Below are 14,441 nucleotides of genomic sequence, written 5' to 3'. Positions count from 1 at the left end.
CACACTTTCGAGCGGAACCCATATCAACCCAATAACTACAAACCATTAAATAAAAGCTTTGGTTCCAAAACCTCTCTCTCAAGCAAGCTAAGAACTTAAAATTAGAATTGCATTTGTAATGACAATTAATAGATTAAAATACAACTAATGATTACACCCACTTCAATTAAGCATCTAAATTAATAATTACTAATACCCATAAGCTAATTTAGCCCATAATCACATAATCACACCTCAAAAATTGAGGTTTTAGCTAAACATCATAAAAAAGTAAAAATAATTACCAACAAGATTAGCCATCAGCTGGGTAATAGTCTCCAACCCTTTAAAATGTTCCAAAAATCATGAAATTCAACAACCCAAATCCAAATTTATGTGAAATCTACTTGAAAGCTTCAAAATTCTACAAGAACAATGCTTTTTAGTTCTAGGTAAAAATTTCTCAGTGTTTTTCTGAATACCTTCTCTCTCCTCAAAAGATCAATTTATACTGATTCAAAAGTTGGCTTTTTGGGGCAAATCGATGGTGAAAGTCGGGCTTCGCCGACTGATCGGCGATTCACCGATCTCCTCTGTCCATCACCTTCCTCTTTCGAGTATTAAACTAATATGCACTGTAACTTTAGGCGGTCTAAGTCTGGAACGCCGAAGGCTTCGGCGATTCGCCCTTTGCTCCTTTGAATTGCCAATGTGCTCGCACCTCCATTGAGAATCCTGTAACTTTAGGCGATCAAGGTTGCCTTTGCAGAGTCATTCGGCGATTCACTGACTACTCACTCATGTCGCCAAGTTGGTTCTTCCTTAGGGCTGGCATACTGGAACTTTAGGCGAGCTGAAGAGCCACTCGGCGGTTCGCCGAGTGGTCTTGGCGATTACCAAGATCGCTTTCTTCCACTTCTTCAGCTTTTTTTTCTCCTTTTGTTGCATGTTAGTGTCCTTACTTTACTCCTTAGCTCACATACCTGAAAATCAATGTTTTAACATCAATTTATAGCACAAATTAAACATTTGAGGGCAGTAATACTATCAAAACAAAGCCCTAAATGAGTCCAAATCTCGGACTCATCCGGACTTTTGCCTTGATTTTTGGATATGTTGTAGAATTTTATGTCTAGTTCCTACAGAATCAAGTTGCTCGTCATTCAAGATCTCCTACACCAAGATAGAGATGTTTTGGTGAGACTGCATAGAGTTGTAAAAAAGAAGAAGTCAAATTTGATAGCATACTTCAGAAAATGATTCCCATCAATTCAGAAGGATTTTGATTTTGAATTTCGGATTTGTCGTAGCCCTCTAAGTCTAGTTTCTGAAACATCAAACGAATCATGATTGCAGTGTTTCTACAACAAGTTATGAATTTTCTACCGTAGGTGTGCTGTGCTGAAAAAAAGTGACGAAAATTGAGTTTGATATGCCTCAAGTTGACAATCAACCACTGTAAGAGCATGTGTATTTATAGAAATCAAAAGTACATAAATTGTGTTCCTACAAATTATGGAAAAACCATATTTTAAACAAAATTATGGTAAATTTTCCAAGGAACCAAATTATGGTAAGTTTCTATAGGAATCAAGCAATGGAAAATTCCATTGGAATCAAATTATGGAAAACCTCCATTGAAATCAAATATGGAAAGTTTTGAAAGACTCCATAAAAAAAATATCTTTCACGAATACTTCAAGTCTTGTCTTTATAGGTTTGACATGTTGAACACCACAACAAGCCTCGAAACAGGGGACATATGTAGACAATAAAATTTTATTGATAAATGCATATTAAATTTTGGATTAGTCCATAAATTCATGATATATTTACCAAATCAAATTACTAATTAATAAAGCCGAATTAATATTTAAGTCAATATATATGACTTCAATAAAGTCCAAATTACATTTGGGTCAGTCCATTAAGTTGACAAGACGAGCCCAACTCATGCTCTTCAAGCCCAAGGTCCTCTAAAATTACTTGAAGACCGAAATACCCCCAAAACCCTAGTTCACAACTATATAAAGGGGTCTTCATAAGACAAAAAATAAAGGAAACAGAAAGAAGAAAAAGAAAAAGACACGGAGAAATACATAGAGAATCCTTGATCTTCCGTGGTGATCTGCAAATCTTCTGCATACAAAGAAGTCTTCGCTCCAAGTGTTGAGCCGCAAGTATTCCATCAAATCAAGAACATCCATGAAGAGAAGAATCAAGGGAATACATATCTTTTCTTAAAGAATTTATAAAGATTGTAACCTTCACATAAATTCAAATACAAATACTATTGTTTGCTTGCTATTTTCCTTTCTTGTTTGCTGTATTTCAGGATTGAAACTTTAGACGCATACAGATGTATCTGAAATGAAGACGCGATATATCAGGACTTTGAGAGATGTATTCGAAATCGGGATGCGATGTATCAGGACGTTTTGAGATATATCCGTATTCCACAAAATTTAAGAGATTTTTGTAATTTGAAAAAAAGTAGCGATAAGATGTAATTAGCTTTTAACATTATGAGATTTGTGTAAAATTTACCTAAATACACAACTTATTTGACTATATTCTCTAAACTTCCCTATCATTTGAAAAAACTACAAAAATCACTACTTTACATGATGTATCAATCGGATTCATCATTTTACGCGATGTATCGATCGAATACATCACTTTATGCAATGTATCGAGAAGTACGCGATGTATTGGGATATTACTTTACGCGATGTATCAATCGGATACATTACTTTACGCGTGTATCGGAACATTGAGTGATTTATCTGAAACAAAGACACGATATATTAGGATGTTGAGAGATGTATTCGAAATCGGGACGCGATATATCGGAACGTTTTGGGATGTATCCGTATTCCATCAAATTTAGGGATTTTTTGTAATTTGGAAAAGAGTAGGAATAAGGTGTAATTAGCTCTTAACATTATGAGATTTGTGTAAAATTTACATTTATGCATGTAATTGCTTATTTCATCTTCTGTCATGTATAAAATAATACATAGAGTCTCTCAAAATTTATACATTTATTAATTATGCAGATTTCTAAATTTCAAATCAAACACAATATTAGTTTTATACATGACTAATATACCTCCTAACCAGCTATCAAATGTGTTATTACTTATGTAAATTTAATACCTGCATAACTCATTTCCAAACCAGCTATTAAACAACACTAGATTGTCTACCAGTATATACACACCAAATCCAAAAAAACGTCATTTTGGTTTGCAAAAGAAGTTATTGCAGATAATAATTTCTGATCCTCTCTGGAGTTCATTTGAAGCAGCATGCACATAGCTAGCCTCTTGAAAATCCATCTTTTAACAGATATGTTGCTTCTTGCTATGCATCATTTACAAGTTAAATCTCTGAGAACTGATAAAAATGATCCCTTAAATTTGGGTTATTAGGCTTAATATAATTCCTTATATATACTTTAATGAGGAACTTTCATAAAGAGCAATAGTTTGGACCATAATTACCATTAGTATCTATAGTTTATCTAATTACGATTCATAGATACTATTTTGATGTAATATGTTAGTATCACTTGTATGTGTTCTCTCAAATTTGTTGTATCAATGCATATTGTCATGCTAGATACCATCAAGATAGGTTGTTTGTGTTCACTTAATTTTAATGTGTCAATGCATACAATCGCACTGGATACAACCACGAGAATCCACCATCACAGACAACGATTCTAATCTGAATAATCACTTAGTGAAAGAAATATGTGAGTAATTCAAAATCACTCACTAGAATATGGTCCGCCTATTGTCCTTATATGAATGAAGTTGTAGAAGTTGCAAGTATATGGGACAGAAGCAGTAATACATACTGTTAAATGGGTTCACGCCCGATATGAAGAAATAACTTTGATTGATGGGAAGAGAATGTGTCTTTTTCCATGATCAGTTATATAAAAATAACGATTCACTATTTCAACAAAAGGTAAGATCCTGAATGTTCGAGATAGGTTTATTGGTTCTCAAGCGCATCCACACTGAAATAAAGGCTAGACTGGCTGAAGAAGGTAGTATGCAGCGCAGGATATCTACAACTCCCGTGTTGCACCTGTTGGCGAACTAGATTCTGCTAATAAAATTTTGTGTGAAGGATGTGTGCAACACCCAAAAAGAAGCAACAGATTCGTGTTGGACCTCGTGGCACGAACCTCTTGCTCTGCAATGGAGTCCGTGTCGCACACCTGTTGTTCTGCAATTTTTTTTTGACAAATTCAAGGTTGAGTCCAATTGAGATTAGTGGATATGTCCTACCACTATAAATAGACCATATGGATGAATTTTCTAGGGTCATGCACTCAATAAAGAATAAAAGTTTATTGTTCATTGTCACGAACTACTCCAAGTTTAATGCTTTCATAGAGATTATTGTGGTACGAATAAGAGTTGTTGCAAGCACTCCATTAAGTCAGGTTTATTTTATTTCTTTTCATCGTAATGTTTTTTGCATACTTTAATTCCGTTGCTTATCACGACTAGTTATGAGTAGCGAAATCTCATAACTAGAATTATGAAACCTAAAGTATGGATAAAGATAATGGATTCTTCACGTTAAAATCTTCACATGAAGGTGCGATTGTTGTGCATTAAAATTTTTTTCGTAATGATTGTCTTTGTTGAAAACATTAAGAAATCGTATGTATTCTGACTTGTTTGATAAAAGAAATTAAAATTAAGAAAAAAATCATTAACAAAAGATTTGAGACTATCAACCCCCATTTAGTAGCTTGAGCTAGAGATAAGATAACTAATCCAAGACATATGATGATGAACAAAGTAAACCAATACCCAAGTGCCAGAAGGATTTAGGATGAGTTCTTCTAATTAGGATGAGAGACTTTAGAAGGTGAATAGATTCATCTGTTTTGCACAATAAATTCACCTAAATAAGTCGATAGTAAATTAATCATCTAGTTGAACTCCGATATTTAGGAATCATAGCTGTAGTTTGTCTTTAAATCTTACAAAACCATAATACTATAATTTTGTGTAATAAAGCCCTCATAAACTCCCATCTGAAATAGTAATCATTAGTTCTAATTTTCTTAACAAATTATAAGTTCTCTCACTATGTATTCATAGAAAAAATTAATATTTTAAAGAAATTTAAAAGTAGAGTTCTTAGAACTACACCTGTGGATGGAAGCTTGCATTCAGTGGCGTACGCAAAATTTTTCGTAAGCAGTGACATCTTATATATATAATTCTTCTTTTAAAAAATAAAAGAAAAATACTAATACTTATTTTGATTGATTTTTTAAAAAAATGTATTCAGAATTTTTCGTAAACGGGTTACACAGGTTTGAACCTGCGATCTCAACTTTAAAATTCAAAAGCATTGCCAACTGAGTTACGCACAACTTTTGCTTAAGGAGTGTATATTCCATTTATCTGCTTTTCCCTTTCAATCGTATATACACTTTAGTAAAAAGTTTCAAGAAAGCAGTGTCACGTGACACTCCATCACCCTTCTTAAATCCGCCCCTAATTGCATTTGTCTCAGCCAATGCCTCTAGAGTGAGATTTAATAAAAATGTCAGTTTATTGTGTGCACATGGGCGGCTTTATGAATTTAAAAAATGAGACCTCCGTCTTAGGCCCCAAATTTGAGTGCCCCATTTTTTAGTAATAGTAATTTGTTTTATAAGTCATTTTTAACAAAAAAAAAAGTATCAATTTTTAAATTTAATTTCCACATGATATGTTTAATATCACAAGATTAATTTTTTTATATATATTATATATATGTAATATCTTTAGCTTAAGACCATAGAATAAATAAAGTTTTTTTTAATAAAAAGAAAGAAATAACTTTGTACTCAAAAATAATAAAAAATAAAATTAAAAGTTAAGCCTTCAATTTATTTTGGTTTTAGGCCATTAATTAGCTTAAGTCGACACTAACTGTGCAAGTAATTAACTAATCACTAACCAAAGGTTATTGGATTATTGATTTTTGGTGCTTCGATATGCTTCATCCTTTAATATATTGTCACATATTAATCCAATGTCAAATCAACCTTTGTTCATCTACCTAATGATAATAGTACCAAGATAATTCACACAAGATCTTGCATTCTATATAATTCAAGAAAATCATCAAAAATACTTTTATGTTCCTAAATTCCAGTTTGATTTATTGTTTATCTATAAATATACAAGGGAATTAAATAACTTAATATATTTTTATCCTTATTTTTTTGTCTTTTATGACCATCTAGTGGAGTGGCAAAGGTGATTAGTAAACACAAGGATGAACTCTACATCATAAATCCTTTAATACATGTTGCTTCTCTTTTTGAAATCTCCAAGTTTTATGGCATGAATGATCAGGATATACTCCTCATTTTAGTTTGACAAAAAAATCTTAATAAGTTGACAATGATCTAAAATGTTGTGTTTATTAGCTAAACAAATCAGATTATCCTTCTAAACAAATCAGATTATCCTTTCTTATTATAGTATTATTACTAAATCTTTTTGTTTAGTTCTCCTAAATATGTGTCTATTGTATTTATTGGATATGATCCAACACATGAAGATTATAAAGTCTATGATATTGTATCTGACAAATCCTTAGTAATGATGATAGTTAGAGAAGACATCTACTTAAGTTTTTAAGGCTTAATTTCTCATATCCTATAATCTTGTGCTTTCACATCATTCCTCTAAAAAAAATTGAACTTTAGATTCTACACCTACCACCATGTTTCATGCACCATTTTTCATCCTTCTCATTCCTCACATGATCTTATCTTATATCTTCATCTCATGTTTTCTCTATATTTGTTAACTTAGTTCTATTATTTTACATGTTGTTGTTGTGAATCTAAGCCTTAGATCTTGTGTAGACTAGGAAATATGGTAGGAATGTTAAACATTTAATTTGGTTAACAAACTATATATGTTAATACTCCCTTACTGTTTGCGCATATTCACATCTTTATCCTATACATCAATACATTTCTATGATCACTTTCAACCTTTTCTTATGATACTGAACCTTCTTTGTACACTCATGTATGTCATCAAGGATGTAGGGGAGTATAAGGTCTGTAGTCTACATATACCTCATTACAGTCTGGTTTTCAGTAGAGAAAATATGATTAATCACTATTTACTAAGATCACTAATGATAAATTGGTGCTCATAGTCTCTTTTTTTTTTTTTTTTAAATGTAGATGACTTACTTTTTATAGTTAATGATCTAGAAGAATTTCAGAGGGCAATGTGTGCTTTACATCACAATTTCAAGTCAAATCTTGGAGAATTGATGTACTTTCTAGCCATTCTGATGTCATAAAGAAAGTGCTTTGAGAATGATTTTAGAAATAGGACTGTGAGGATCAAGGTGTTACACGGTCCCCAGTTATGAATCTAGTTATGGGACATTGCGAGGTAAAATCTATTGTTTTCTTCCTACGACCTATATATGGTGCTAGTTTGTTAAGACAGAACCTGCAATCTCGAGATAAAGTACTCAGAAACTCGAATTATTTTCTGCTTAGATTTCATGACCTTAACAGAGAGTTTCAATACAAAACTTATTAAGAAAACTACCCCTAAAATCTAGGACATGACTTCCTAACATTATTGGAATGAAAAACTACAGGGAAATAACTACTACTAGAAAGAATAACTACTGTTGAATGACTAAGGATACTTTACATGTGGTAATCTAACATTTCATATTGTAGTTCAGTTCTTCAACTAGTTTATTAATGCAAACTCATTATAAGGATACTTTACATGTGGTAAAGTGTATTGAAAGTCAATCAAGTTTTGGACTGTTGATTTCTTGTAATGGTATATAGAGAAAATAGCTAGAAGCATTTTGTGATGCAGACAAGGTGATGATTCATGTACATATTTGTATGTTAACTCAATTGCAGGAATCAATAAACATTCGAGGATCGAGATAATGAACTAATGAAGACAACTCAAGAACAGAAGAGTAAGAGGAGAGATTTAGGAAAAGAATGTAATGGCTTGTATATCGATATGTAATCCTTACAATAGGAATGCTATATAGCTTATAACAATTGGAATCGCTGAAATGGAAATTCCTTGAGCCATAGGAATCCACGTTCATTTCGATAGAGATAGATCAAAACAAGGAAGCATCAAAATGATAAACAATGAGTAACTTTAAACAACAAAATGTCTTTGAGAGAAGATCTGTACAAGCAAAAACAGGCTGGATTCTATGTATAGTAATCACCAAGTTATTCAATGGACGAAGGAGATATATATTCTAGTTACGTGGACAAGCACAACAGAAATCTTATGGTCATTATACATTATACAAACAACATGTTATATGGTCCTAAAAAAGGTTCTTAAAAGGACTCGTGAGAGAATCACTAACACCTTGAAACAAACCATAGAGGGAGTATTGTCTGAGGTTTTTAACCTCGTACCACGAGTTCAGCACATTTTCATTCTTATCTGTTCCTGAAAAGGCCAATTGTATACTCACGTTGCAGTCAATGGATCCGCCATTGCCATTGCACTTATTATTGGGGACTGCACAATCAGTTTTATTGAGGCAAACAAAAGAATCTCCTTTGCACGAATCGCACCCAAATTTCTTCCAAAACAAGTTCTGGAGGGTGCCCTTTTGAAATTCAAGTACCTAAGTCAAGTCAGAGGACAAAGTTCAATGATGCAAGAGAAGGTAATTCTTTAATGTTTGTCGACAGAATTGGGATTTTCATGCTGCATAAAACTTACCAGAGTGAAGCTTGTAACGGTGTGAGTACTGTCTGCCACAAAAGCAGGCAATGATCGAGCAGCATACTTGCGTCCAGCAAAGGCAACCATATAACCACCAGATTTGCTCTGAGAAGTTTCAACAAATCATTGAATACGATGCACACCAAACACTAACTATTTCCAGTGTTATCAAAGGTGAAAAGTGCAAAAAAGCTCTAAGGTCCATTGGGGCTTTAAGAGCAAATAAAGCGTGGACTTTAATGTAAAAAGGCGCAAAGGGGGAAAAATACAAATACATATGTTTAGTCCAAGACTAGTAATTATAAACATGAATGACAAATATATGAACAAGGAAATTGAAAATAAATTATGATAAAGTGATATATCAATTGTTTTAGTGTCACCTCTTCAGTTAAGGGTCATTGACAAGGAAAAGTATGCCTTAGAACTTTGATAATGACACTGAAGAGCACATAAAGTGAGGCGAAGTGCCTTAGGTCCAACTGTATGCACCTATTTGTATATACTCCGACTTCCCAATGGGAAGTACGGATGCTGATTATTTTTCCATAAGAAGATTGAGAACATAAAAAGGAGAAGTTCAAAGATCGATAATCTGTACTGTACAGTTGAAGTGAAAGTTGACACTGGCCACTATTTTTAAGAAACTATTATACACTAACAATTTAGGGGAAGAATTCATGAATGCCATGATTGATGTCTAAGCATCTAGTTCGTTCAATTTTTCGATGGAAAAAAAAAACGTTGGACAAGACAGGTTGGTAGTTAGCAGGAGAAAACAAAAGCTTGAGATACTTTTCTTTGTTGTAACCTACAAATTCTACCAAACATGTTTGTTAGACAGTTAGGTGAAAGGTGACAAATTCCCATTATATTAAATTGTTGTTTCTTCCTAGACAGTCAAGCAAAATGCATCCAAATGATTAAACATTTTAGTCTGCAGAACAGGCAAACTATCAAAAGAGAAAAGTTCTGTTTGTTTTCGATGTAAAAATATAAAGACCTAGAGCTACATGTAACAAACTATGCAAACGGTACGTATTCAAATTTCTTAACAGATCAATAATCTATTTCCAAAAACATTTGGTGTTCCTCACATAGTAGGCGAGAATTTTACATAGCTCATGATGTACATGCTTAATAAAAGACCTACTGATATTAGCAAAGCCAGGTTTTTCAATAAGGGAGTTCAAAATCTGAAGAAATAGACACACGAAGTAGTCGAAGGGGGTTCAACATCTACTATATATACCTAAAAAAATATTTTAACCATGTATAAATGATATAATTTTCTGCCAAAGGGGTACCACTGCAGTGATATAAGCTGTTTGACATTATGCTAATAAGTCATAACAGTTATTAGCAAATACACTACACAGGGACAAACACAGTATCATCAAATAATTACGTCTATATGCCAAGATTCTTAGCTAATTACGATTTCTGTTAATTCCCTTCTCTCATCTAATTTACATTTGAAAGGTATAAACACATTCGCAAGCACGACAGATAAAAACAAGAAATGCAGAACAAAAGTATAGGAAGACAAGAAAAGAATTTGGGATATAAGAGTACATACAGGATTGAGGTTGCTGTTATTGATTGTAAGGAGTGAAATCTCATCGATTTTAGGCCTAAAAACAGCGAGTTCAGCAGAATTTCCAGTAAGGGAGAGGCGACGATCACATGGAGAGAGCTGTGATTCATTGAAGAAAAATGATTCCTTTGACGAAAACACAAGGCCAAATGTGAAACCATCCCATCTCTGAACTCTTGTGTCCGAACAAGGATCAAAAACAGAATTCGTATCTCCAGCATACACATTGTCCATCATAATCATCATCGACATTGACATCAAAATTAGCACCACCAACATGGTTCCCATCCTCACCAAATATTATGATCCCCTTATTCAAGTGTTAGACCTTTGGAACAATTAGAACCAAATTAATCTCATAACAAAGAAAGACAAACTATATAGCAACAGAGGACATCAAATATTCAAATTTGGCTACCATCAAATCATCAACAACTTATGTTTTAGTCATTCAATTAATTAATTATGCCTCAATATTCATGATGTTGTTTACATACACCAACCCTTCTAGGATATCACAATTTATTTTTTAAAAAAAAATAGAGATACAAAACAAGAAGTAAATAAATTTATGTTGATTCTAATTAGGGTCAAAGCAAGGAATAAATAAGAATCAAAGTGACACAAAAATAAGATTACCCTTTTAAAAAAAATCGGATGTTATGTTCTTCAATCCCTTAGAAATATTTCTTCAAATTGATCATCTTGTTTGTGAATTGTGATGACCGTTTCTCTACGTAAAGGGGTCACAATAAGCTAAAAAATTAATTTAATTTTTAAATTTAATTAATAAGGAAAGGCTTAAGAAATTGGTTATTGAAAATATTTGATTTGATTTGACAATTTGTGCGTGTGATGGGTTTTTTTTGGGATTGTTGCTTTGCCGCACGAGAAAGCCGGCAAGGGTGGTGGAGGGGGAAACTATGGGCCAAGTGGAATTGGATCTTTTTTTGTCCTAGAAACGGTTAGGGAAGTTGGCGTTTCAAACACGATATTGAGTCATTTTATGTTTTTGTTTGACTAAAGTATTCAATGTCATGTTGACTAATGAAATGTGGTCCTTTATTAGAACAAAAATAGGCACTTTTCTATCACTATATTTATGTTTTTATCTCACCAACAACAATAACATATTTGGTGAAATCTGGTATGAGGAGGATATAATGTACACAGATTTTGCCACTACGTCGAAAGACAGAGAGGTTGTTTCTAAAAGACTCTCGCCTCAAATGTAAAAAATTCAGGTACAAAAAAGGAGACAATGAAGAGAATATATCAAGTAGACAGTACCAAAAAGGAGCCAAAAACACCTAATGTGCTAATCAAAACACAATCGACAACATACTAGAATAGATTATTGAAAACAATAATAAACAACGATAAAAAAAAAAGATATGTAGTAATCCAACTATTACAATGACAGACACTAGTCACCCTAAGCAAGACAACACGACACTACCTACTAGCTAGCCTTCTATCCTAATTAATATATGTCCTCCAACCCTTCTATCTAAGGTCATGTCCCCGGTAACCTGAAGTTGCATCATATCTTGTCTTATCACCTCTCCACAATACTTCTCCGGTCTACCTCTGCCTCTGCTCGTACTCTCTACGATCAACTCCTCACACATCCTCACTAGTGCGTCTATGTATCTCCTCTTCACATATCCAAATCATCTTAATTTTTCTTCCCTCATCCTGTCCACCATATAGCCTAGTCTCACCTTATCCCGGAAATCTTCATTTATAATATTATTGCTCCTAGTATGACCACACATCCACCTCAACATCCTCATCTTCGCGACATGCATCTTCAGGATATAAGAGTTTTTGACTTGCCAACACTTTGCCCATACAACAATATCGGTCTAACCACCACTATTATAGAACTTAGTTATATTTGAGTTTTGGTGGTGCATTTTTATCACACAAGACTCCAAAGGCAATCATCTACCTCATCTGCACCACACCCATACGATATGTGATATCATAATCGATGTCACCACTCCCCTAAATTATAGACCCGAGATTCTTGAATTTATCTCTCTTAGGAATCTTTTGTGTGTCATGCCTCACTTCAACGCCTATTTTATGCATCACATTATTGAATTCACATTCCATATACTCTATCTTGGTCTGGCTCAACTTAAACCCTATAATTTTCAAAGTTTGTCTCAATACCTCAAACTTAGCATTAACTCCATCATGCGTCTCATCAATTAATACTATGTCATCAACAAATAACATACTAGGACACCTCATCGAATGTCTCGCGTCAATTCATCCATCACCAAGATAAATTGAAACGGAGTAAAATTTTGATCTCTGGTGTAACTCCATTTCCACATGGAAGTGCTCGGAATCTCCTTTCACTGTTTTAACCCACATTTTAGTTCTTTTGTACATGTCTTTATCGCCTAAATGTAGGCCACTGATACATTTCTTCCCTCTAGGCATCGCTACAAGGCTTCCCTCGAAACTTTGTCATAGGTCTTTTCAAGGTCAATAAACACCATATGTAAGTCCATCTTTATTTTTGTATATTTCTCAATTAGTCTCCTCACCAGATAGATGGCTTATATGGTCGATCATCCTGGCATGAATTCAAATGAATTCTCAAAAATATACACACTTCTCCTCACCCTCATCCCCACCACTCTTTTCCAACTTTCAATCACTATTTTCCATACTTTTATATTGTGGCTTAAAACTTAATACTCTTGTAATTGTTGCAATTTTGGATATCACCATTGTTTTTTGTTCAACGGAACCATCGTTCTCCACTGTCATTCCTTTGACATCTTAGTCGTCCTAAAAATGACACTGAACAAGCTAGTCACCACTCCAAACCTACTATATTCATGCTCTTCCAAAACTCCACTGGAATCTCATCAGGTCATGTCGTTTTTCCCTTGCTTGTTCTACTAATAGCATGATTCAACCCCTACACCTTAATATACTTATGATACCCAAAATCTTGATGTCTCTTAGAGTGCTCCAACTCCCCCAACATAATGTCTTTGTCCCTTTCTTGGTTCAATAGTTTGTGAAAGTGTGCTTGCCATCTTTGCTTAATGAAAGTTTCCTAGTTAAGGTATCTAAGAGAAAGTTTATGCAACTTTAGGTGGTCACCGATGGATTTCGCATATCAAAATTGATCCTAATTGTCCAATTTGATATCCGATTATAACACTTCGGAAAGTAGAATTAGATTTAAGCTGTTATATTTTGTGAGATTCGATCCAAATTATGATAAATCAAGTGTGAAAATGTGTTGAGGTCCAAGCATGTGTAAAGTGAGCAGACAATTGAGAGAAAAAGAATGGAGAAAAACTCAAAGCCCATATGTGGATCAAAATAAATCGGGAAAATTGTGCATTATAGGAAATTATTAATTCAAAAAAAATGTTATAACTACAGTTTCGTTTAATTTCAATTCGCAACAAACTTCTTGTCATTCGCCTCTCTCCCCTCTCTCTGGAATCTCGCTTGCCACTCTCCTCTTTTTCAGTTATCTTTTCCTCACCTCTCTCACTTTATACAAACACAAATGTATAATTTGTGTTTGTGCTTGTATAGAGCAAGAGAGACTGCATATACAAATACAAATACATATTTCTTTATGCTATACACTTATAATTATACAAATACAAATATTCCCCTGCCCAGATCTCTTTTGTCTTTCTCTCTCTCTCTCTTTCTCGCTTTATACAAACACAAATTATACAAATGTATAATTTGTGTTTGTATTAGTCGAGAGAGAGATTTGATATACAAATATAAATATTTAAACTCGATTCAATTGTATACGAATTCAAATTTTATGTAGATATGCAAACACAATCATTGATACATATACATAGTAGTTACATTTATACAATTATCTAACCGATATACATATACAATTCACCTTTCTCCACTCTCTGTCTTCTCTAGGTCGCCTCTCTCTTCTCTCTCCTAATCTCGTTTGCCACTTTAGTCTAACACAAAGAACATATACATATACAAATGTAATTTTCATAGACATAACCACCCGATTTATACAAATTGCCGTGATTTATACAAATCAGATGCTCCAT

General features: G+C 33.5%; 1 protein-coding gene across 1 annotated transcript; it reads right to left on the bottom strand.

Moving 5' to 3' along the window:
* Positions 1-8,081: 8,081 nt before the first annotated feature.
* Positions 8,082-10,697, bottom strand: LOC125864874 (uncharacterized). The gene is made up of 3 exons (XM_049544968.1): positions 10,345-10,697; positions 8,763-8,870; positions 8,082-8,664 (listed from the first exon to the last, which is right to left on the bottom strand). The coding sequence occupies exons 1-3, from the start codon at positions 10,648-10,650 to the stop codon at positions 8,356-8,358; spliced, it is 723 nt and encodes a 240-aa protein (XP_049400925.1). The 5' UTR covers positions 10,651-10,697; the 3' UTR covers positions 8,082-8,355.
* Between the last annotated feature and the right edge of the window lie 3,744 nt (positions 10,698-14,441).

Source organism: Solanum stenotomum, chromosome 5 (genome assembly GCF_019186545.1).
Source record: "Solanum stenotomum isolate F172 chromosome 5, ASM1918654v1, whole genome shotgun sequence".
Classification (NCBI taxonomy): domain Eukaryota; kingdom Viridiplantae; phylum Streptophyta; class Magnoliopsida; order Solanales; family Solanaceae; genus Solanum; species Solanum stenotomum.
Note: the sequence above shows the minus strand (reverse complement) of the source record. Positions and strands in the feature narration are given on the sequence as shown.